Source organism: Scyliorhinus torazame, chromosome 15, assembly GCF_047496885.1.
Source record: "Scyliorhinus torazame isolate Kashiwa2021f chromosome 15, sScyTor2.1, whole genome shotgun sequence".
NCBI classification, from domain to species: domain Eukaryota; kingdom Metazoa; phylum Chordata; class Chondrichthyes; order Carcharhiniformes; family Scyliorhinidae; genus Scyliorhinus; species Scyliorhinus torazame.
Genome location: NC_092721.1, coordinates 102,743,222 through 102,770,187, shown reverse-complemented (window position 1 = coordinate 102,770,187; position 26,966 = coordinate 102,743,222). Strand labels below are relative to the sequence as shown.

The following is a 26,966-nucleotide window of genomic DNA, read 5'->3' as shown; positions in this document are numbered from 1 at the left end:
GTGGTAGGATCCAGGGTCAAACCGGGCTGGGGGCTTGCAATATTTGGGGTGGCAGAGGAGCCGGGAGTGCAGGAGGCGAAAGAGGCCGGTATTCTGGCCTTTGCGTCCCTGGTAGCCTGGCGAAGGATTCTTCTTCAGTGGAAGGATGAGAGGCCCCCAAGCGTGGAATCCTGGATCAGCGATATGGCAGGGTTCATTAAATTGGAGAGGGTGAAATTCGCCTTGAGAAAGTCGGTACAAGGGTTCTTTAGGCGGTGGCAACCGTTCTTAGACTTTCTGGCAGAACGATAGCCATTGGTCAATGGCAGCAGCAGCTCGGGGGGGGGGGGGGGGGGGGGGGGTGTTACTTTATTATAGTTTTTGTTATTTACACTGAAGGGTCTGAGGGGGTGTATATACCTGTTGTGCTAAGTCGGGGTGTTAATGTTAATTTATTATCTATGTACGGGGTGGGGTATGGAGGGTTGCTTTTCTGGATTGTGTTTTGTACTTAACCCTGTTGGGTTCTTTTTTTTTCTCATTTTGTTATTGATATTTTATGAAAACCTTTAATAAAAATTATATTTTAAAAAAAAATCATTGCTGCATTGTCAAACTGGTTGCCTGACATTCAGGACGTGAATTAACAGGAAAACTTCTGAGTAGCATATCAGACATGACTTCCCGAGTGCTTCCCGAAGGCTGATCCAGCAAGACCTCGCGCGGCCTGTACTTAATGGCACAGTGCCGGAAATGATCCCCCACGAGCTTCATGGCGGAAAGGCTGTACTGCCAGCTGATTCGCCTGGACTGAGCCCAGCAGTTCCTCGGCGAGCGACTCACCTCGGAACACACTCCAGTCAACCATCACTTAGACCTGCTTCACGCTTTAGAATGCCAAACTGGTCAGGCTGCTGGACACCGTGGAGGCGGGACAGGACACCTGGATCCCCAGAGGGGTTCAGAAGACCAACCATAGGGCCGCCAATGTTACCTAACAGCACGTCTTTCGGGACTTGTGGGAGGAAACCAGAGCACCCGTAGGAATCCCTTGCAGACATGGGGAGAACATGCAGACTCCATACAGACAGTGACCAAACACGGGAATCAAACCTGCGACCCTGGAGCTGTGAAACCGCAGCGCTAACCACTGTGCTACCGTGCCGCCCGTTTGACTGGAATGCTGAGCAATAAAACTCAGAAGACATGGCAAGTGTACCCACTAGAATGCATTTGAGAATATTTTGTTTATTAAATGGTCAACAGTAACAAAGATTTGAAAATCAACTATATAAAACATTCCTAAACAATAAGGAAACATCACCATTCCATGTTGGTACCAATACAAAACTATATCAGCTCATTTTCACAAAAAAAAAACTTTTGGTATCAACTCTCGCAGGTTCCTCAACAGAATTGGAGGCTAAGCCTGAGAATGTGTCATCAAGTCCAGAACTTTGTCATAGAAATGATCTGTCTCAATGTGTGACTTGTTCCACGTATCAGTGCCATTTTCCGTCCAGGAGGCGCAACTGTGCGAGCCCTCCCACACTCACCAGAACCAAATCCTGGCATCCACATCTTCCACTGGCACTCAAGGTGCAGTGCACAACCTGGACTTCCAGATTGTTCCCCGTGTTTAACCCGCAGTGATTTGCCAGTTACATACAGCACTCACCACGCCATCAACAAAGGCATCGGCAATCTAAGAATTAATTTCTTCAACAAGCTCCCTCTTTGATTCTGATGAAGAGCCAAGCTGGCTTGAAACATTAACTTTGCTCCCTACAGACCTGACCTTTTCCAGCATCCTCTGTTCTGGGCAGCACGGTTATTGTGGTTAGCACTGTTGCTTCACAGCTCCAGGGTCCCAGGTTCGTGTTCCCAGCTTGGTTCACTGTCTGTGTGGAGTCTGCACATTCTCCCCATGTCTGTGTGGGTTTCCTCCGGGTGCTCCGGTTTCCCCCCCACAGTCCAAAGATGTGCAGGTTAGGTGGATTGGCCATGATAAATTGCCCTTAGTGTCCAAAAAGGTTAGGTGGGGTTACAGGGACAGGGTGGGCTTAAGTAGGGTGTTCTTTCCAAGGGCCAGTGCAGATTCGATGGACCGAATGTCCTCCATCTGCACTGTAAATTCTATCATTCTTGTCACCAACCAATAGATCTGATGCCCACCATTTTGCCTGAAAGTTAGGTAAGATTGAATGAATCAGCTTCATTACAAGGTCGCAACAAAAATATGTGAATGATTGAAACTTGGTTAAAATTTATCAGCACGGAAATAATAGGACTCGAGAACAAGCAAAACATTAGAGATACTGTGGGCCTGAACTTCCACAGAGTAGCAATCAGAGTCAGATCCTTAACTTGAAAGTTTTCCAACCAGTCTCGTCTGACCTTACAGCTCAGGCTGGGTGCAAACTGTGCACGGCAGAGTGCCCCTGAAACTTTCAGACAAGTGCTGGTGAACCGGACAGGAGGAGGCCCAGCTGCCATAAATCAGGTGAGTTTAAAGGTCTAGCTACTTTCAAGTCAGGGAGAAGGCACTTACAGGATACTGCGAAGCCTGGATAGAGTGGACGTGAAGAGGATGTTTCCACTTGTAGGAAAAACTAAAACCAGAGGACACCATCTCAGACTAAAGGGACGACCCTTTAAAACAGAGATGAGTAGGAATTTCTTCAGCCAGAGGGTGGTGAATCTGTGGAACTCTTTGCCGCAGAAGGCTGTGGAGGTCAAATCACTGAGTGTCTTTAAGACAGAGATAGATAGGTCCTAGATTAATAAGGGGATCACGGGTTATGGGGAGAAGGTAGGAAAATGGGGATGAGAAAAATATCAGCCATGATTGAATGGTGGAGCAGACTCGATGAGCCGAGTGGCCTAATTCTGCTCCTATGTCTTATGGTAGCAATTGCCCACGGGAAGTTTGAACTTTGCAATTGTCATGCAAACTTTATCTGGGGACTTCCATGGGGAATTTCCCAGGGCATCGTTGAGATGCCCCCACTGAAACTGCCCCAGAGTTCATAAGTTAGAGCATTTGCAGAGTTAAGTACAAGTTGCAGTATTTTTAAGAATCACAATTTGACCAGGAGCCAAACTTTATATGTTGTAGAACGACTGCTGCGAGACCAAAGAGCAATTAAAGATCATGCACAAAAATTGGAATCAGCCTCTTAGAACTATAATTTCTTCTCCTTTAAAAGCCAGGCAAACGCTCAGATACAAAAGAATGATAGTATTACATATTGATACATTGTCAGATATAAATAATTTTACAATAGTCAAAAAGTTGAAAGGCAACTTTTATCATAAAATTTAATTCATACTCACCTTGTAACCCACTTTTATCTAGAAAATTGTTCAGGTTGAATAAGGTGTTCCTTGAAGCTAGGTACTGGATAAAACGCTACACAGGTTAAAAAACAATTAGTTTCTGCTTGAACAACATTTCATTCCCACCCCCTTTAAAAATAATCACACACACAAATAGCTTCCTTCATTACATGTTTAAAAGATACCAAGTTGTTACACAAGTCCCAGAACTAGTATAATCTACTTCACCCAAGCTGGCAATATAGTTCTGGAGATGGCAATACTGGTATTCATGTTTTGGTGCCCAAAAGGAGCTACGGCATAATAAACATGACCTTATAAATACATTTCCCTACACTTGTAATTTCACAATAGATTTCTGCACAACTGGATGAAGTGTCAAGACAGAACATCTTTTATTACAGCTAGCAATCCTGAATTCAAAGCAGGATCAGCAGAAATAAAAGCAGGCATCTATGATAGTTTGGCTCAGTGGCAACAGTCATCGGACTCAGATGGTTACAGATTCAACATTTCTCCACCAAAACACACCAACTGAACTCACACCTCCCTCACCATCCACAAATTAGCTAGTGACTGTCCTTCAAAGAGGGTTATGGGAAGTGCTTTAGAATTCCTTGAGAGCATGAAAGGCACTATATAAATGCAAGCTCTTTCACACTAATATACACCCAGCAAATAATAGCATATAGTCTTACAACAAATTGGCAATAAGGACAGTATTTGGAAGTGGTGGAGGGGGATATTTTCAGAACATGATGCTTCCTTCATTTGGTTACGCCAAAAAACAATCGGAGTTTTCACTCTTACTCTGATTCATTATTCAAAACCACAACAGGGGAGCTTCTTCAAATGTGGTTATTAAAACAGAAACATTCACTCATACACTTGTATTTTGCCATTCACAACCCAAAATGTAAGTATTTTCTGAGACTTGCCTCATTCCCGTAAACCATCATTTGATGGGTTGTGATGAGAGACTTGAACACCACCACCCAGCTGCTGTTTGCAGTTCTTTCAAAAAGGCTGTCTGCCAGCTGAGGTATGTTTACATTCATCTCATTTGTACACTGAATCAGATCTGAAAAAGAGCACACAGTGGTTAGTGAATAGTCTCGCATCTCAAAGCAAAAATTACCTTTGTAACATCAAGACTTGTCCTTTCCACTTCACATTCAAATGGATTTTCAGCAGGCTCGTCTAATACATGCACCATGATGTCATCTTATGTATTAACCTACATCATAATTCTTGAAATGTACACTTATTTATATCGGTTAATTTCAAACTTCAATTTTAAAAAATCCTTCTAGGCTTCATTTATGCTTACCGAGTAAAAAAAAGTAGCAGCAAACCCAGTAGGGTGAGGAACAGAATGCCACCCATGACGATGTGGTCATTGCAGAAACCAATATAACACAGAAAGCAGATTCTAGCTCAGCAGCAACATTTCCAATAACTTAATTCTCCCATATGGATTTGCTGAACACTTCGCAAAATCACCTAAACAAGCGGACTGATTTGCGTTATTCCTTTTCAAACACATGCACAATATATGTGGAATTACAAGATGCCAAGTTGCAAACTACAGGAGTTTTACCTTCAAAAACAAAAACTGCAGCAGAACCTGGAGGAGTAGGTGTCATAATATACACCAGTATATCATGGTGCAGATACACACACACACTGATGGACACACAGCAAGACCAATCAACACACACAACACCGCAGCCAATCACCAGATAGAGCACACTCACTATATAGACAGGGGGCATCGGTGTTCCCACTCTTTCGGGATGCAGCCTCCTCGGACAGAGCTTACAGCACAGATCTTCACCATGTGCTGAGTGCATAGACTGGTTAGGATAGGCATAGGTCTTTAGTTTAATCTAACATCATGTTAACCCACAGTGAAAGTATGTTCAACAGTTTCTAACTTTTAAAAATAGTGCTGCACTATTTTAAGTGTTGGTGGCCTGTATGTGTTCCACAGATCCAGAGCACCCGACACATCATGATACCAGGAGTCGAGGGATATTAGAACTTTTTAGACCTACCTGCAAGTGATCTGCCTTCCACCAGCATACAGCCATCCTGCAAAATGGACAGCGTCCACCCGCCGCTGCTCCAAATCACCGGTAACCTGGGGGCCAACTGGAAGATATTCAAACAACGCTTCCAGCTCTACCTTGAAGCCACAGACCGGGAAGATGCCTCAGACACCAGGAAGATCGCTCTCTTCCTATCCACGGCCGGGGAACATGCCATCCACATTTTCAATTCTCTCACCTTTGCTGATGAAGATAAATCAAAATTCAAGACGGTCCTCCTCAAGTTTGACACTCACTGCAACATAGAGGTGAATGAAGGTTTTGAGCGCTATGTATTCCAACAGCGTTTGCAGGGTAAGGATGAACCTTTCCAGTCCTTTCTCACCCACCTCCGCATCTTTGCGCAGTCCTGTAATTATGGGCCCACCTCTGACTCCATGATACTAGACCAGATTGTTTTTGGTGTTCAGTCGGACCCCCTACGCCAGCAGCTCCTCACGGTAAAGCAGCTCACCCTAGCGACCGCCATCGAGACCTGCATGCTACACGAACACGCCACTAGTCGGTATTCCCACATCCAAGCGGCTGAAACGGCACGGCAAGGTCCCCACGAGGCAGATCAGGTCCAAGCAATCAAGCAACTCCAGGGCCTCAGCCTGGATGAGGGCGACCATTTCGCGTGTTTTTCGCGGACTCCCGCGCACCGAACGAGGGGACGGCAACGTCGACGAACGTACTGCGCTGGCGCGCACCACGTACGACCGCACCGCGTATGTGCGGTGGCGCAGCGAACGCACTGACGCTACAATGTGCAGCAACTGTGGCTCCGCCCACTTAAAGCAGCAATGCCCTGCCAAATCCCGACGATGCCAGAGATGTGGCAAACTTTATGCAGATCAGCTAGCCTGCCAACTTGTATCGCTCCAGCCAGCCTCGCAGGAATGTCCGGACCATTCAACCCACGGTCACAGAGTCCGATGCGGACCTACTACCCATTATTGACACAGAGGACCCGAAGGCGCCTTTTCGAGTCGGTATCGTTACAAAAAACAGGGTGTGCCCGAAGCAAAGAATCCAGCCTTGATCGGTATATAGCATCAATCCAGGCGATGAATGGTATGCCACCCTGACGGTCAACCGGTCCCAAATACGATTCCGCCTGGACACTGGTGCCTCCGCCAATCTCATTGCGCAGTCTGACCTCCAAAGCCTTCGTGTCAAACCAGCCATCCTCCCATCAGCCTGCCAGCTATTAGATTATAATGGCAATGCCATTGCGGCCAGCGGCTCGTGCCAACTTGAAGTGACGCACAGGTCATGCAAAACCATCCTTCCCTTTGAAATCGTGGGCTCCTCGAAAGCCTCCCTGCTTGGAGCGCAGGCATGCAAGCTGTTGAACCTAGTTCAGAGAGTTCACTCTCTCTCCTGCTGACGCGTCTGCCTTTCAGGACACCGACTTCAGGGTGCAGCTCGACGCCATTATCAACCAGCACCACGACGTCTTAGAGGGCATGGGCACGCTCCCGTACACCTACAAGATTTTATTAAAACTGAATGCCACGCCTGTGGCGCACGCACTTCGCAGGGTCCCAGCACCCCTTATGGACCGCCTCAAGCAGCAGCTGCAGGACCTCCAGAACCAAGGAGTGATTTCCAAAGTCACGGAACCAACCGACTGGGTCAGTTCCATGGTAGGTGTAAAAAAAGCCTTCCGGCGAATTGAGAATTTGCGTTGATCCCAAGGATCTAAATCGCAATATCATGAGGGAGCATTATCCAATTCCCAAGCGCAGAGCTCACATGTGAGCTGGCTCGCGCCAAGCTCTTCACCAAACTCGATGCCTCAAAAGGATTCTGGCAAATCCAGTTCAATAAATCCAGCAGGAAACTTTGCACATTTAATACCCCCTTTGGCAGATATTATTACAACATGATGCCGTTCGGGATCATATCTGCATCAGAAGTGTTCCATAGGATTATGGAACAAATGATGGAAGGCATTGAAGGTGTTCGCGTCTATGTCGATGACAATCATTTGGTCCACCACCACGCAGGATCGTGTTAGTCGCCTCCAGCGCGTATTCAGACGTATCCATGAGCATGGCCTCCGCCTCAACAGGGCCAAATGCTCTTTTGGCCAGACAGAACTTAAGTTCCTCGGGGACCACATCTCCCAATTGGATGTGCAGCCGGATGCGGACAAGGTAGCTGCCATCACAGCTATGTAAACACCAGAGAACAAGAAGGCGGTCCTCCGATTTCTGGGCATGGTCAATTTTTAAAGGAAATTTATCCCTAACCTCGCCTCTCATACCACGGCTCTCAGGAACCTGGTCAGGAAGACGACAGACTTCGAATGGCTCCCTGCCCACGAGCGCGAATGGAGAGAACTCAAAACAAAACTGACTATGGCCCCGGTCTTAGCTTTAGGAGACCAAAATTTCGACCGATGCCAGTCAATCCGGCATTGGGGTAGTGCCCCTTCAATGTGATGAGGCCTCATCATGGGCCCCCGTTGCATATGCGTCACGTGCGATGACCCCCACGGAGCAGCGCTATGCGCAGATAGAAAAGGAGTGCCTGGGCCTTCTGACCGGTGTGCTTAAGTTTCACGATTAGGTCTACGGATTTCCTCAATTCACCGTCGAGACCGACCATCGCCCGCTGGTCAATAGAATACAGAAAGACTTGAACAACATGACGCCTCTCCTCCAGCGTATTCTTCTCAAGCTCCGGCGATATGACTTCCAGCTGGTATACACCCCAGACAAAGACCTCATCATTGCTGACGCTCTCTCCAGGGCAGTCAACACTCCATGTGACCCAGCGGGATTTGTCTGCCAGGTTGACACCCATGTGGCATTCGCAGCCTCCAATCTATCTGCCACGGATGAACGCCTCGTCCAAATTCGCCGCGAGATGGCGGCTGACCCCTTACTACAGCGTGTCATGCGCCACCTAACGGACGGGTGGCTCAAGGGCCAATGCCCTCAGTTCTATAATGTCAGAGATGATCTGGCGGTAGTAGCCGGAGTTCTTCTAAAACTGGACTGCATTGTCATCCTGCATAGCATGCGCCAGCTGGTCCTGGAACAACTATACGAGGGCCACCTTGGCGTGGAAAACTGCCGCCAACGGGCCTAAGAGGCAGTGTACTGGCCCGGAAATAGCCAACACAGTACTCAACTGCCCCACTTCCAGCCGGCCCAACCACGTGAGACCCTGCAGGCCCATGAGTTGGTCACGTCACCATGGACCAAGGCGGGCATCGACCTGTTCCACGCGCTGGGTAGAGACTATGTCCTGATTGTGGACTACTTTTTGAATTACCCGGGAGGTGATACGGTTGCACGACATCACCTCGTCTGCAGTCATTCGTGCATGTAACGAAACCTTTGCTCGACATGGCATCCCGCTCACGGTTATGTCGGACAATGGCCCCTGCTTCGCCAGCCAGGAATGGTCCAACTTTGCCAGGCGGTACAATTTTGCCCATGTGACATCCTACCCTGTATCCCCAATCCAACGGCAAAGCAGAGAAGGGAGTACATATAGTCAAACGGCTCCTATGCAAGGCTGCCGATGCTGGGTCCGATTTCTATCTTGCCTTGCTGGCCTATCACTCCGCCCCATTGTCCACTGGCCTGTCGCCAGCCCAGCTACTCATGGGTCGTACCCTGAGGACGATGGTGCCATCCATCCATGTCCCAGACCTCGACCACATTCCGGTCCTTCACCAGATGCAGCTGTCTCGTGCACAGCACAAGGCGGCTCATGACACCCGTGCAGCTGATCTCCCTGCTCTGGCTCCAGATGACTATGTCCGCATCCATCATCCAGATGGTGGCTGGTATGCAACCGCTGTTGTCCTTCGGCAGGTGGCCCCCCGCTCATTCCCAGTTCGTCTACCGGATGGCTCTATTCTGCGCCGCAATCGACGCGCCCTTCGTCTCGTTCCACGCTCACCACGTGATCCTCCACTGTCGCCTCGCCCTCCTGCTGACCCTGCCACGGACTATGCAGAGCTCCCTGACACTCTGCATCCTCCCGACTCTGACGCAGTCCAGCCCACTCCTGAACCGGCGGCTCTCGACCCACCCTTGAGGCGGTCAACCAGAATTCGGCGCCCACCTCAGAGACTTAATTTATGAACTTTGCGGACTTATAGACTCTCTGAATTGTTTCGTTGCTTTGTTTGATTGTTTCCCTGGTTTGTATATAGTGTTGATCTTGTTGCATACTGCTTCTCTGCACCAGGCACCTTCACATGTAAATAGCTTAGTTCTCATGTACGTAGTCCTGTAAATATGTCTTCGCATCCCATACGTAGTTAGGAACATTCTCACCATACATTATTTAGATGTCATAATATATACCAGTATATCATGGTGCAGATACACACACACACTGATGGACACACAGCAAGACCAAATCAACACACACAACACCGCAGCCAATCACCAGTTAGAGCGCACTCACTATAAAGACAGGGGGCATCAGAGTTCCCGCTCTTTCGGGATGCAGCCTCCTAGAAGGACAGAGTTTACAGCTTATAGCACAGATCTTCACCTTGTGCTGAGTGCAAAGACTGGTTCGGAAAGGTATAGGTCTTTAGTTTAATCTAACATCGTGTTAACCCACAGTGAAAGTATGTTCAACAGTTTCTAGCTTAATAAAATAGTGTTGTACTATTTTAAGTGTTGGTGGCCTATATGTGTTCCACGGATCCAGAGCACCCAACACATCAGTAGGGATAGGACAATATTTTAAAATCAACACGATGGGGCTCTGCAGGAACAACAAGGGGCTCCGTTAAGTAAATTGGGAATTTACTGGGAAGCAATGTGGCATCCTTTGCTATTTTCTCTACAGCGAAAACTAGGCCATCACCAACCCCAAATAAGTCTCATCCCACATTACAGGGCAGATTCACCAGAGATGATGACACAATGGTATACAGCCAAGAAGGAATGACCCTGGGAGTCCTCAACATTGACTTGCTCTGCACTGTAGGGATTCTCTCACATAGAATTAAGCCCCCACCCAGAGTGCAATGTTTATTACAAAGCATTAACCAGCATGCTTTAGACACATAATCCCTCAACCACAGGTCAGGTTAAACCTCCGAAGTCATGTCACATCCACTCTTGAATAATGGTGTACAATGAAACAGCTAATGGGATGAGGAGTCCAGCATACACAAAAGACAAAAGGATTGCAAAGTGGAAGATCGATCTCGGCCTCCTCCTGGAGGTTCCCACCGTCACAGGATTCCAATCTTCAAATAATATTATATATATCAAATTTCAAAATGGCTGAAAGCCCTGGATGCAGGAAATGCTATGGGCCCCACAATGTCCAGGTTGTAGTGCTGAAGACTGTGCTCTAGTAATGCCACTGGCCAAGCTGCTCCAGTGCAGCTACAACACTGGCATCTATCTAAAAATTTGGAAAATTAATCAGGGGTTTAAATGGAACAAACATTTAAGGATGGCTACAATGAAAGGACTCAACTGGGAGACGGTGCTGGGGGCTTCCGGTGGTGGCGGGTCGGAGGAAGCCTCACGTTGGAGGGCTCCCGCCCGAGAATTAATTTTCGGAGTTTTGATGCCCCATCCCAGGAGCAACTTTTGATTAAACAAGGGTAGGATGGCATAGAGACGAGAGAGGTCCAAATCTCAAAGAAAAACAGCTGTGAAAAACTTACCTTGATGGGAAAGGAGCTGTGGAGGGTGATAGAGACCAACAAGGGTCTGCAAGCCAAAATGGAAGACCTGGAAAACAGATTCAAGTGGCAGAATCTGAGGATCTGCCCGAAGGGCTGGAAGGCCCGAGGCCGACGGATTATTTTGCCACAATGTTGGCGGAGCTATTGGGGGGGGGGGGGGGGGGGAGGAGATCCCTCTCGATACGAACTGGATCGGGCTCATACGTCGTGGAGGCTTATACCAAAGGCGAGTGAGCCGCCAAGAGTAGTGACTGCTGTTTCCGTAGGTACCGCGTGAAGGAGAATGGCCTGTGCTTCAAAGCAGAAGCGGGAGGTGCAGAGGGCTGGAGTTGGTATACGCATATACCAGGACTTTACGGTGGAGTTGGTGAGGAGACGGGCGGCGTTTGGCCGAGTGAAGACGGCACTGCATAAAAGCAAGGTGCAGTGCGGCATAGTGTATCCAGCTAAGCTGAGGTGATCTACAATCCAAAGACTTTTATTTTGAGACGGTGAAAGCGGTGGAGGGGTTTGCGAAGGCAGAAGGGCTGTGGCAGAATTGAGAAATGGGACTGAGGACTGGTTTTGTACTGAGGGTAGGGGTTGGTAGGAGAGTACATAGCTGTGTGTAGCTTTATCTTTTCACTGCATGTTGTTGTATGTACTAAATGAGTCAATTTGGACTATTATTATTGGACTACTATTTGGACAAGGTAAGTGTTGGGACTTTCCTTTGCAATGATGGTTCTTTGGGGCTTGTGGGTTTATGCTGGGGTTGTGTGTTAAAGGGGATCTCTGTTTTCCTGGGACAGGAGGCGGGGGGGGGGGGGGGGGGGGGGGGGGGGGAAGAGACTGGGGTGGGGGCTTCCGCACTGGCTGGTTTAGGCCGGCCAGTGAACGGGAGTGAGGTGAGGGGAGGGGCTGCGGCCATCAGAGCCTGGTAGAACAGGTTTCGATGAGCCTAGCCGGGGTGAAAAGTTGGGGGAAGGGACTGATACTGGGTGAGGTGTTTTCGAGAGGAAGTGGAGGGGAGGAGTCTGGGAGGGGGAGGGAGGGGTTTACAATTCATGGGTGTCATTCATTGTACACGTTCGGGGATTGGTATGGCCTATATATGTTAAAGATGATCATGGGCGATTCCAGATTCCTTTTTTTTTAATTTGATGCTTATATTGTCATGCGGGCTGTTGTGTGGGGGTTGGAGAGAGGATGGGATTGTTGTTGTTGATAAGGGGTTTGACATTGTATCTGTTACCATTTACTGTTTATTGGTGGGGGGGTATATTTTGAAGAACATGTGAAAAAGGAGAAAAACATTTATTTTTTAAACTAGGAGAAGGTGCTGGATGCAAGAAACACTCAAGCGCAGGTATTATCAAATGTCTTTAAAGTGGTTTTAGTCTCTTCAATTCTCACAGAGGCAGTTTCCAATATTTGCTCGAGTTAGGACATTAGAATTTTTAAAAAGACTCAGTCATGATTCATAAAACGATTGGAAACCAAGCTTGTGACTTCCATTCATTTGTTCACTGATTAATGTATTAGTTGAAATTGAAAATGAGTATTTGCTTGAAGTTACACAAACATTCACAATGAAAATAACTATCTATTGATATAAACTTAATTTCCTTAATTGCTGGGATTAACATCCACCACAAGCCAATTTGTACAATCTGTCAGTCTTGGCTCAGTATTAGCACTTTTGCCCACAAGCCATGTTGGGGGTTCAATCCATTCTAGAGACCTGAGCACGTAATTCACAGTGACAGTGTGCTGTGTTGTTTGGGTGCACTTGGTGTTAAAGTAGTACTGCATGGTTGAAATTGCTTTTTTTGGAGATGTTAAACCGATGCCCAATCTGCTTGGGTGGACCAAAGATCTAATGGCACCATTCACAGAACCTCTTCCTGAGGTCCCCAGCATCACGGCTAATAATCCTATAATCTACAATGCAGAAGGAGGCCATTCGGCCCATCGGGTCAGCACTGGCCCTTGGAAAGAGCACCCTACTTAAGCCCACACCTCCACCCTATCACTGTAACCCAGTAACCCCACCTACCCTTTTATTTTGGACACAAAGGGCAATTTAGCATGGCCAATCTACCTAACCTGCACATCTTTGGACTGTGGGAGGAAACCGGAGCACCCGGAGGAAACCCACGCAGACATGGGGAGAACGTGCAGACTCCGCACAGATAGTGACCCAAGCCGGGAATCGAACCTGGGACCGTGGAGCTGTGAAGCGACGGTGCTAACCACTGTGCTACCGTGCCGCCAATGTTCAGCCAATTTCATTAATGCCAGGTGATATCAAAAAAAGACTGAAGGCACTGGATATGGCAACGGACCACAGGCCCTGACAACATTCCAGCAATAGTACTGAAACATGTGCTCCAGAACTAGCAACGCCCAACTTTCCAGCACAGCTACAACACTGGCATCTAACTGACAATGTGGAATATTGTCCATGCATATCATGGCCACAAAAAGTAGGACTAATTCAACCTGGCCAATTACTGCCCCATCAGTCTACTCGCGACCACCAGCAAAGTGATGGAAGGTGTCATTGACAGTGCTATCAAGTGGCACTTACTCAGCAATAACCTGCTCACTGGCAGTTTGTGTGCCACCAGGACCACTCCGCTCTTGACCTCATTACAACCTTGATCCAAATATGGACAAAAGAGCTGAATTTCAGAAGTGCGAGTGACTGCCCTTGACATCAAAGCAGCATTTGACTGAGTATGACATCAGGAGCCCCAGGATAACTGACATCAATGAGAATCGGGGAAAAGTCTCCACTGATTGGAGTCATACTTAGCTCAAAGGGTGATGGCTGGAGTTGCCAGAGGTCAAGCCTCTCAGTCTGGGGACATCGCTGCAGAAGTTCCTCAGGGTAGCGTCCTAGGCCCTGCCATTTTTAGCTGCTTCATCAATAACCTCCTAGAATCCATTATTAAGGAAGTTACAGCATGATACTTAGAAAATTATAATGTGGTCAGGCAGACTGAATACATCTCTGTGAAAGGGAAAGCACGTTTAATTAAATGCGGTGAGCAGTAAAGGCTGGATAGCAAGCCAGTGTTAATTGGAAGCTGGAGAGTGATTGCTAGCAATGTCATGGACAAAAATACAACGGTAATGTAAATGGTGATCATGGCTAAGAAGGGTGCTGATAAGAGATCAGATGTATTAGTGGCTGAACAAAGGTAAGAACATTCTGATCCCAATATTGTAAAACTATTCCTAAAATGTGGATATCAAATCCAGTCAACAGTACTTAGGATACTGTGGAATCATTATGTTTGACTTACCAATACTACTAATGATGATAATGGAGACTAGGAAGATCCATATGATGATGTATTTGACCAGGCTATTGGGAAGAATGGTTTCGTGATTCAGGCAATGATTTTGGAGGACTGCAATGTGAATTGTTGTTAACCTGTTATGGGATATATTTATATTGTGTTGGATGAACGTATATAGTTTGTAATATTATAAAATTACAGAATTAATACGCATTCTTTAGTGTTATTTGCTTTTACTTTATTCCAACAAAATGATCTTTTCGGGCTCAAATAAAGCATGATGCCAATCCCTCAAAAATATTACCCATGTCAATCAACCGTATGATTTTTGGCCTAAAAAAAACTGCAAACCCAACTGTCACACAAATATCTATGTCACCAATATAAGGATACACCCCACTTCACAGTCATTGTACTTTAAAGTAGATCACTGTATGTTAAGTGTTTTGGAAGGTCACAAGAGTTATAAGACTCTTACATATTTATAAGCTTTTTGCTTTTGAAACATAGGTCCACATCAAATGACTAAATCACAAACTTTTAGGTAATTAGCCTGTACCTTCAAATATTGAAAATAGCTTTCCTCAATTGGTTGCGCTGATCTTAATTTGTTTTCAACTGTATCCTGAGCGGTACCAGCTTCATGCACCAGTTTCTAGTGGATTCAGCAGCAAAAATAAGTATTCATTGAGACACATCAGCAACATGGATGAAATTCAATATATCCAGGAGCCAAACTGTGCAGTGAAAAGGTTCGAAAACAGTTCTAGTGCAAACACCAGGTCAACAGGATGACAAAATTCACGGTGCATGGACAACCAAACAAAAAACTGAAGCGGATATAATTTTCAATTGGAAAACCATGATGAATATCATGTTCCCTGCATATCCATTACAACAGGTGGATGGATGAGGATGGAGTGACATTATGGATTGAGAATGTATGGAATAGATGGCTATGCGAAGAATGCATCTTAGTGTGGGACATGTTCAGATTCCACTTAACCAATGAGATCAAGAGGAACCTATTTTGCCATTTTCTTAAGAGGGGCATGTTTTGTGCCATCATTGGCATTGGAGGGGCCTAATCACACCAGCAAGCCCACCCTGCGAGATCAGGGTGCCCTGATCTTTCGTCCTCCTGCCCCCCACTCCTCGCTGGGTATGAACCTGATTACATCTGCTGGGAGGGCCCAGGAACATTCCAACCGTTTGGTGCACAACATAAATTCCGTTGCAGCTCTCCTGGTATTTTCCTGACATAGCGGGATTTACGCTGGACACAACGTGGCCAGAAAAATCGACCCCCATGTCTCCCAATCTGTAGTAATTTCTCACTAACCTTAGCGCTTTGGCAAATTTCATTCTGGCCTCTAACGATCCAATTTTGTTTCAGCCCTGTGACTTGACTGTACAGGAATCTGTTCCGGTTCCCAGTTTCCTCTGTCTAACTCCAGACTTCTTCAACTCAATTTCTCTAGTTTCTTTAACTAGCAGGACTCAATATTTTCAACATCTGTCTTCTTAACCATTACTCCATAGTGTGGCTTTTCTCCTAGCAAGGCTGAACAAATCTTCCTTCTATGGCCTTCTAAAACCAACTGCTTCCAGCAGAGATGTGAGAGCTGCCTGCTCTCTCACTACCTATCTCCAACTGCAATCAAATTAGCTAAACTAAACCTTTTCTACCTTGCAAGGCCCCAGTTGCTAAGCAACCACTGCTGGTTCATTTACTCTTCACACCATAGCCCTATCTAAGCACAATATAATCACAGGCTGGTTTAGCACACAGGGATAAATCGCTGGCTTTGAAAGCAGACCAAGGCAGGCAGCAGCACGGTTCAATTCCCGTACCAGCCTCCCCGAACAGGCACCGGAATGTGGCGACTAGGGGCTTTTCACAGTAACTTCATTTGAAGCCTACTTGTGACACTAAGCAATTTTCATTTCATTTCAATTGAAATCAACCCCCACACAAACAAGAGGCCAGAATTGGAGGAGCTCAGATGTCTCAGAATGTCGAGCTGGAGGAGGTTAGGGAGATAGGGAGGGACAAGTCCACAGAGGCGAAAATAGGGATGAGAATTTTGAAATCAAGGCATCATTCAAATGGGAGTCGGTGCAGATCAGCTAGCAGAGAGGTGATGGAAGAACTGGACTTAGTCCAACTTGGGACATGACAATGTTTTGGATGGTCTCAAGTTTAGAGGTTAGAATATGAGATGCCTGACAGAAGTGAACTAAAATGGTCACAATTAGAGGTAACAAAGATTTGACGGCAGCAGATGAGCAGATGTAGGGGCAGAGTTGATTGACATTGCAGAGGTGTTACTAGGAGGTCTTAGTGCTTGCACACAAATCACATCAGCTTCCAATTAGTGAAAATACATTAAGAAATATCACAGAACAATCCCATAATGGTCTTATCCTCAAGTATTCAAAGAAAATGTTATCTCTGAAATTGAAATAGGCAGCACGGTGGCACAGTGGTTAGCACTGCTGCCTCACGGCACCGAGGTCCCAGGTTCGATCCCGGACCTGGGTCACTGTCCGTGTGGAGTTTGCAATCTCCCAGTGTTTGTGTGGGTCTCACCCCCACAGCCAAAGATGTGCAGGGTAGGTGGATTGGCCATGCTAAATTGCCCCTTAATTGGAAAAAAATGAATTGGGTACTCTAAATTTTTTTTTTTTTTTTTAAATTGAAATAAGATATGTCCCATCTTTTGGATTCCAGCTAAAGAAACCCCATTAGCAATCATTCTTTTGGCTTTAGTGGGACAATGGAAGGGGAAGATAAAGACACCATGTGGAGATAAAGAGTCTACAGCGAAATGCTTATTTCAGCATCCATTTCAGCAAATAAAGATCAGAATTCTGATCAAGATGAGCTCAAAATTTCACTTTAACAAGAAAAATTAAGTGACATTTTGTCAGGAAGAAATTAATAGTTGAGGAAGTAGCCATTCCACAAGTATTCCTTTCAAGTGGCATTTGCATTCAGTTTTTAGTGCGATTTCAAGCTGAAAGGTCCAGTTGGCAAAGGAACAGCTATCAATTCTACTATTTGCACCTGCACTATACATTTGAAAACGGCACATAAAATGGTGCATTGAGACTGTGTACATAATCCAATCTTACATTGGGATCATCTCTATTTCCATCAATGAAAAAAGCCTTCTCTGTTAATGCAAAAAGAATGAGCTCCAGTGTAAAAAAAAATAGCTGCCAGTGTTAAACAGATGAATAACTGGCACATTTCCTCCCGTCAAAATGCTATGTCATTTTCCTCACTGGCACACTTTCCAGGAGAGACACCATTGCTTGGGTTCACAAGGCCATTTTTAGACAATTCAAACAATATCAATTTATTCGGTTTCTGGCACTCACATCAGCAGCTGGGGCTTTCAAGTCAATTCATCGATTGTTGATGTGACATTATATCCACACACAAAAACTTTGCTTCCATTAAAATGTAAATAAAGTCACAGTATGAGACTGAAAGTTAGTTGCATTTAATAGTGGATCAGCTAGACTTAAATAAAAACTATTTTGTTGATAATCCAATAATCTTGTTGTATTTATTCATAAGATGTGATCATGCTTATCAAAAGTCTTTTTGTTAAGTACAGGTCAAACTAGTTGAATAAACTATTCTTAGTGGAAGCAAATTATGAACACTGCATTTAAATAGTCAAGAAAAACTCTAATACAATTTTAGGATCTCCCAGGTGGTCAATATCAGCCCAGACATTTGAGATTACAGAAGCACAAATGTTCTAACAGCATTACCCTATGTATAGACTCATCCTGGTCCCGAAGAGAAAACAAACTCGCATTTTTTTCCTTCCAATTACTTAATCCATCACATTTCATAACACCTACATGTGCATGGGAAAACTGCATCATTTAACTGAGCATTTGAAGGAACAACAGCATAACCAATCTTTTTATTTGGTCTCTCATGCAAAATTAGTTTAGTTCCAGTCAAGTCCAATAGAAAGGGAATTTTCTAGCATGACCTCACTAAGTTAACATGAAGCTGTGAATCCAATTTTTTTTTTTTTTTTTTTTTTAAATTAAAAAGTATTTTTATTCAAATTTTACATTCAACACGTAGAACATCACAAAATAAAATAAACCCAACATCAACCCCGGAACGAACCTCCCCCCAACCTAAGCGCCATCACCTTTGCCAATATCTCGCAGCATCCACATTCAACATATATATAGGCCTATACAACCCACACTCCACCGGGTCCTTGGCCTTCTTAAGCAACAATGAAATGGATGTCCCATTATCTCTGGCAGTGCCCCATTAGCCACCTCATCCTTAAACAAACATCTCCACCTACAGCAGCGCCAACTTATCAATAAACTTTTTATAAAACTCTACCAGAAAACTATCCGGTTCCGGTGCCTTACCTGTCTGCATTTTCCCTATCACTACCCGCACTTCTTCAACCCCCACTGGCTCCTCCAACCCCTCCCTCTCCTTCTTCGGAACATTCCAATCCCCCCAAAAAATTCCCTCATGTCCGGTTTGTATAACTTCTCAAATGCCTTGTTCACCTGCTCCGGTGCAACCACCAGCTCCCCTGTCCCATCCCAGACCCAAACACTCTCCCTCACATACTTCTCCCCATACTCATACACAGCCCCCCCCCCCCCCCCCCCCCCCCCCTCCCCCCCCTTTGCCTGCCTCAACTGCCAAACTGTTTTTCTCATGGACACAAGGTCAATCCTCGCCTGCAGCTCCTTCCTCCTCACCAGACGATCCGGAGCTGGATCCTCCACATACCCTTCCATCCACCTCCAAAATATACTCTACAAGCCGCTGCTGCTACTCTCTTACCTCTCTGTCCACCGGAGCCTCAGACGGGATGACCTCACCCCTCACCACTGTTTTCGGCGCTTCCCATACCATTGACGGCAAACCCTCCCCCATTCCTATTGAATCCCACGTTGTCCTCAATCACCTTTCCCAGTTTGGTACCGAACTTTACGTCCGCCAACAACCCTACATCCAGCCGCCGCCCGGTCGACAGGCGCACAGGCGCACACACGCCCACTATCAAAGCCAGAGTGGAACACCTGACTCACCCAGCCCTTCTGAAGCCTCATCTGGTCCTTCATCCTCAGGTGGGCCTCTTGCAACAGCATCATGTCAGCTTTCAAGCTTTTCAAATGCGTGAAAACATTTACTCGCTTCATTGGTCCCCCCACCTCTCGCACTTTCCACATCACCACCTGGACTAGGGGTCACGCACACAGGCACCTAGTCACTGCCAGCCCTCCTACCGTCTCCACCACCTTCCCAGAAACCCCCCAACCTCTTCGTCTCAAAACCATCTCACACAGTATCGTCCCCATCCCCCACCATTCACACCTCCCAGGCCCATTGAAACCTGTCCATAAGTGTTCCAATGACTGAGGGACCCCCCCCTTCGCCTCACTCCCATTCACTCGCCAACTTACGTTTGCTAGCGAGGTGGCCCCTGCCAGAGCCCCCTCACCCACAGAGAAAAAATCAACATCCACCCCACACCCAAATATTCCAAACTCCCAAAACATAATCCTTCAACCCAAGAGAAGCAAATCACAACCAATCACTACAAAGCCCCCAACCATCCCTTCCCAAATACAACTTAAGCAGAGGGAAAAAGGCAAAGGGAAAAAGAAAAGAAAAAAAATAAATAAAGATTAACACCAAAGTAAAAACTTATTTCAGTCCCAGTCCTTCAGCTTTCACGAACGCTTCCGCCTCCTCCACCATCTTAAAGTAGAAATCCTTGGAGTTGCATGTAACCCTCAGCTTCACCGGGTAGAACACCCCAAACCTCAGGCAGCGGCCTTCGCCCGACCAAAGGCTGCCTGCCTTCTCACCAGCCCCCCAACGTCTCCCCACCTCACCTCTCAATTCAGCTTCGCCCATCTCAGCACCTTTTCCTTCACACGATAGCTGTGGAAGCATACGATTACAGCTCTTGGTGGCTCATTCACCTTTGGTTTTGGCTGGAGCGATCGGTGAGCCCTGTCCAACTCGTAGAGGGAGGAGTCCTCCTCCTCTCCACACACTCCTACACTCATCCCTAGAGCATCTCGCCAACAAGGACTCCTACATCAGACTCCTATTTATTGACTACAGCTCCGTCTTCAACACCATAATCCCAGCCAAGCTCATATCAAAAGCTCCAAAACCTAAGACTTGGCTCCTCACTCTGCAACTGGATCCGCTCCTCACTCTGCAACTGCATCCTCGACTTTCTGACCCACAGACCACAATCAGCAAGAATAAACAACAACACCTCCTCCACAATAGTCCTCAATACCTGGGCCCTGCAAGGCTGCGTACTTAGCCCCTACTCTACTCCTGTACACACACGACTGCGTGGCAAAATTTGGTTCCAACTCCATCTACAAGTTTGCTGATGATGGGCCGGATCTCGAATAACGACGAGTCAGAATACAGGTGGGAGCTAGAGGACCCAGTGGGCTGATGCAGCGACAACAATCTCTCCCTCAATGCCAGCAAAACTAAAGAGCTGGTCATTGACTTCAGGAAGTACACACCCCTGTCAGCATCAATGGGGCCGAGGTGGAGATGGTTAGCAGTTTCAAATTCCTAGGGGTGCACATCTCCAAAACTCTGTCCTGGTCCACCCACGTCGACGCTACCACCAAGAAAGCACAACAGCACCTATACTTCCTCAGGAAACTAAGGAAATGTGGCATGTCCACATTAACTCTTACCAACTTTTACAGATGCACCATAGAAAGCATCCCTTCTGGCTGCATCACAGCCTGATATGGCAACTGCTCAGCCCAGGACCGCAAGAAACTTCAAAGAGTCGTGAACACAGCCCAGTCCATCACACAAACCTGCCTCCCATCCATTGACTCAATCTACACCTCCCGCTGCCTGGGGAAAGCGGGCAGCATAATCAAAGACCCCTCCCACCCAGCTTACTCACTCTTCCAACTTCTTCCATCGGGCAGGAGATACAGAAGTCGGAGAACACTCACGAACAGACTCAAAAATAGCTTTGTCCCCACTGTTACCAGACTCCTAAAATACTCTCTTATGGACTGACCTCATTAACACCACACCTCTGTATGCTTCATCCGATGCCGGTGATTATGTCGTTACATTGTGTACCTTCTGTTGCCCTATTATGTATTTTCTTTTATTTCCTTTTCTTTCATGTACTTAATGATCTGTTGAGCGGCTCGCAGAAAAATACTTCGGTACTCGTGACAATAAACAAATCCAATCACTGCCCTCCACAGCTCTTCTCCCATCGAGTTGAACTAGTCGCTGTACTGCAAAAATGCCTCCTCCACTCCCTTCACCACCTCTCCTTGCTCCTGCACGTCCGGCAATGCCTTTGCCAAAGCCTCCTTCATCGATGCAAGAATCTCATCCACCTTGAGCGAGGTCATCATCTCTTAGCAATGCTTAGAAAACAACCACTCAAACCTCCCCCGCCATCAACTCCAGGGGGCAGCACGGTAGCATTATGGATAGCACAATTGCTTCACAGCTCCAGGGTCCCAGGTTCGATTCCGGCTTGGGTCACTGTCTGTGTGGAGTCTGCACATCCTCCCAGTGTGTGCGTAGGTTTCCTCCGGGTTCTCCGGTTTCCTCCCACAGTCCAAAGATGTGCAGGTTAGGTGGATTGGCCATGATAAATTACCCATAGTGTCCAAAATTGCCCTTAGTGTTGGGTGGGGTTACTGGGTTATGGGGATAGGGTGGAGGTGTTGATCTTGGGGTAGGGTGCTCTTTCCGAGAGCCAGTGCAGACTCGATGGGCCGAATGGCCTCCTTCTGCTCTGTAAATTCTATGATAATCACTTCGGCCAGCTTATCCACCGCAATGGTCCCACTCGACAAGCCTGCACCTGCTATCTTTCTTCCCACTAGGCTCCCCACCGAACTCACTGGTGGACTTTTGCTTGCCCCCTTTTTCCCCGATTCTTTTTCTGGATTTTCAACATCCTTTGGTTGCCTTAGACTTCGGTACAAATAATCATATCAAATTCTCCCCCAAAACTGGGTGCAAAGGGCCAAAAAACAAAAGCTAGAGCCACCCACTGTGCGATCTCCACCTTCATGCTTCCACCGGAAGTCCCGTTGTGAATCTGATATTGAAATACACCATAAAATATCACTCCGATTAAATGTGCATTCACAGCCTTTTTCAGTTACATTTTCTTGTCACTAAAGAGGTTCAAAACAGGGCTAAGGAAATGGAAAATTGGTGCGTATAACTCTGATGCAAACAGTATAATGGACCTTCTAGCCAGAAAAATATTATGGATTGGTTACAAACACAGCTTTCACATGCAAAAGGGCAGCTGCAGTTCATTTATATTCCCCTCATCAACAACATTAATTAACAACCTTCACCTTCTCATGTCCTCTTATACTCTCAAATCAAAAATCCAGATTGAAAATCTCTTAATATTTGATATCAAGCCACATGGACTGATGCAAGATCAGATGACCAAACGCTTGGGGGTGGTGGAGGCATAGTGAGGGAATCTCAGAGTTTAGGGCCGAGGTAACTGAAGGCAAAAGAACCAATAATGGAACAATAAAAAATCAGGGATGCTCAAGAGACAGGAATTAGATGAGCACAGATATCTCAAAGGGTTGTGGAGCTGAGCTGGAAGAGATGGAACCGGTAGGAGTGAGGCCATGGAGAAATTTGAAAACAAGGATGAGAATTTGAAAAATCAAGATGTTGCTTAACCAGGAGCCAATGTACATCAGCGAGCAGAGGTACGATGGGTGAAATGGATTTGGAGCAAGTTTATACAGAGGGAGGAGAGTTTGGGATGATCTATGGGTTCAGGAGGTAGAATGAGAGACACCAGCCAGGAGTGCATTAGAATAGTAAGTGGGTATTAGAGGTACCAATAACATGGTTGAGAGCTTCTGCAATTTACCCGAGGCAGGCGCTAAGTATGCCTTGAACGCAAAAGTATAGTGCATTTCCTTCAAGGCCAATAACGTATGATGCGCAGAAATGCTCACATTTCACCAGGTGTGGTCTTACCAGGAGTTTGTATAGTTGAAGCATGACTTCTACCCTCTTTGCATGCTCAATCTCTCGATATAAAGGCCAACATTCCATTAACCTTGGATTGTTTTCTGTACTTGCCTGTTCGAGACACTTCAAATGATGTATGGACCTGGACTTCCAAGTCTCTTTGGACCTCCACTGTTGTTACTTTATCACTGTTTAGAGAGTACCCTGTTGCATCCTTTTTCAAAAGTGGATGACCTCACATTTCTCCACATTGAAGTAATTTGCCAGCCACAGTTTTACCAATGTCCCTTTGTAATGTTGTGCTTTCATCTACGTTGCTTATCATAACGCCGTGATGCATCATTAGCAAAATTTGCTCTGAAAGACAGCACATCCAATAGTGCAGCACTGCCTCAATATCGTGACCCTGGCTTATGTGGTCAGATCTCTGCAGTGATACTCGAATGCACAACTTTCTCACTCAAAAGAAATAGAGTTACCACGAAGCCAAAAATGACATTTCAGGGATCAGATTCGACAGTTATTGTACACTTTTAATAACAATGGATGTGGTTAAGTATTGATCAAAAATATTCGGCTTTGCTACTTAACATTGCAAGCTGATTTATTGTACATGCTTTTTGGTCATCAACCAAAAAGATGACACAGACAATTCATTCCCTAAAACTTAAAAATAACTTTTATATTTTTTTAAACTATTGTGAGGGAGGGAATGGGGAGACAGATATCACGTCATGCAAGTGGGGGAATAGCTACGTTTCCACCAGCCATGGCACTATTCAGCCTATAACCCTTTCAATTATCGCGCTCACACAACTCGTGCTTCACTAATTCAGGAGTAAGAATTCCATATTATGCTCCTGGGAGATTTCTGAATAAATATTGATGACACAATGCTGAGAAATATGAAGAAAATCGTCAACAACAACAAAAAAAAAAAAAGAGTAGTCATAAGTGACTGGGGTGGAGCAGACTCCTCAACATGGGGACTTGAGTGAATGAACAAGCTCTCGATCCTGCACTCTCGAAGGCATTACAACTGTTGACTGCTAATATTAAGAAGGTCATTAATGAGAAACTCAGTCTGTTAGAAAAAATATTGGTGTTCATAATATAGAGCTGCAGAATACAGGTAAATGGCTTAACGAAGTGTAGGAAAGAATAAGTACTGTCGAAAATGGAACTCTCGGACTTCCGGTTGCGGTGATGCCGAGCTAGCCGCACGTTTCGGCGGCTCCAGCTCCGACGGACCTTCGGGCTCTTTTAAGAGCCCCAACGGGGAATTTTTTGTCGACCCAACCCGGTGTGGGGTGTGTGAGAAGGGAGTCCCCCCCAAACGAAGGAGGAAAAAACCGGCGGCGGCGGCTGCAGCCCGAGGAATCGTCGACCAAAAAGGTCAGAGGGAGAGAAGTACAAGATGGCGGCGGAGAAAGCGCAGGTGACATGGGGGCCTGAGCAGGATGAAATCGTGAGACGGTGCGTGGAGCTGCTGAAGAGGGAGGTGCTGACCCCGATGCTACAGGCAATTGAGGGGCTCAAGGAGACATTAAAGACCCAGGAGACAGAGCTTCGTGTGGTGGAGCAGAAGGTGACAGATATTGAGGACGAGATCCTGGGCCTGGCGGTTAAGACTCAGACGCACGAGGCACTTCATAAAAAGTGTACTGAAAGGATCGAGGCCCTAGAAAACGGAGCGCGAAGGAAGAACCTTCGGATACTGGGTTTTCCTGAGGGTGTGGAAGGAGTGGACTGCGGAGCATACGCAAGTACGATGCTGAGCTCACTGATGGGTGCTGAGGCCCCTACGGGCCTCATGGAGGTGGAGTGGGCAAATCGGATCCCGTCGAGAAGACCAAAAGCGGGAGAACCACCGAGGGCGATAATCGTGCGATTTTACCGCCTTAAGGACAGAGAAGAGGTCCTGAGATGGGCTAAAAAGGTGAGGAGTAGCAGATGGGAGAATGCTGTGGTACGGAAATACCAGAATTGGAGTGCGGAGGCGGCGAGAAGGAGGGCGAGCTTCAACCGAGCCAAAGAGGTGTTGCATAAAAGGAAGGTGAAGTTTGGGATGCTGCAGCCGGCAAGACTATGGGTCACGTATCAGGAGAGACACCATTATTTCGAGACGGCGGAGGAAGCATGGTCCTTCATCAAAGAAGAGAAATTGGATCGGAACTGAGGGACTGATGCTGCAGGAAATGTTATTGATTTTGTTAATGTTATGGGTGAAGTTAATTGAGAAGCAAACTGGGAAGGGGGGAGACATTGGGGAAATGTGGGCGCCGGTGAGGGGGGAAAGACGGGACATAGTCGGAGAATGGGGAAGGGGAGGGGGAGGGGAAAGGGAGCTGCGCCATAAGAGGCGGGTCAGGTAAAGGGGTGTTCCCACGCCAGAAAGAATAAGGCGGGAAGACAGGCGCAAGGCGGATGGGAGTTCCCCCACACGTGGGGGGTCGAGGAGTGAGCAGGAGTAGCCGGGGTCAGTTGAAGTCAGCTGACTTACGGAAGTGATATGGGGGGAGCAATCATGCTAGATAGGGATCTAGCAGGGGGGGGGACGGGGGGGACGGGGGGGGGGGGGGGGACGACAACTGGGTTGCTGCTGCGGAAATCCAAAAGGAAATGGCTAAAGAGTGGGTGGGTGGGGATGGTGTGCGACGCTGGGGGAGCGAGCGGGAGCGCGGAGGCGGGATATGGGACTGGCCTAGAGAAGGTAATGGCTAGTCGACACGGGAGGGGGGCAGGTAGCCCCCTAGTGAGGCTGATCACGTGGAACGTGAGAGGCCTGAACGGACCGATAAAAAGGGCCCGAGTGCTCGCGCATTTGAAAGGACTAAGGGCAGACGTGGTTATGCTCCAAGAGACGCACCTAAAGGTGGCGGACCAAGTTAGGCTAAGGAAAGGATGGGTGGGACAGGTGTTCCACTCAGGACTGGACGCAAAGAACAGAGGGGTGGCCATTTTGGTGGGGAAACGGGTAGCATTTGAAGCAAAGAACATCGTAGCAGATAGCGGAGGCAGATATGTAATGGTGAGTGGTAGGCTGGAGGTCGTGTTGGTTAATGTGTATGCCCCAAATTGGGACGATGTGGGATTTATGAGACGGATGCTGGGGCGTATACCGGACCTGGAGGTAGGAAACTTGATTTTAGGAGGGGACTTTAATACGGTGCTGGACCCGGGGCTAGATAGATCCAGCTCAAGGACCGGAAGAAGGCCGGCAGCGGCCAAGGTACTTAAGGGGTTTATGGACCAAATGGGGGGAGTGGATCCATGGCGATTTCTTAGACCTAGGGCTAGGGAGTTTTCCTTCTTCTCCCATGTCCATAAAGTGTACTCCCGGATAGATTTTTTTGTTTTGGGAAGGTCGTTGATCTCTAGGGTGGAAGAAGCTGAGTACTCAGCCATAGCGGTTTCGGATCATGCCCCACATTGGGTGGACCTGGAATTAGGAGAGGACAGGGAGCAGAGAACACTCTGGCGATTAGATGTGGGACTGATGGCGGATGAGGGAGTGTGTGCAA

General features: G+C 46.9%; 1 protein-coding gene across 1 annotated transcript in view; it reads right to left on the bottom strand.

The window, feature by feature from the left end:
* LOC140391319 (phosphatidylinositol-binding clathrin assembly protein-like) overlaps positions 1-26,966 on the bottom strand; it is a 170,281-nt gene that overhangs the window by 118,932 nt on the left and 24,383 nt on the right. The window contains exons 2-3 of the mRNA XM_072475910.1: positions 4,257-4,399; positions 3,316-3,391 (exon numbers count right to left, since the gene is read on the bottom strand). Of these exons, the coding sequence (XP_072332011.1) occupies positions 3,316-3,391; positions 4,257-4,399 (219 nt within the window). The remainder of the gene's footprint in view (positions 1-3,315; positions 3,392-4,256; positions 4,400-26,966) is intronic.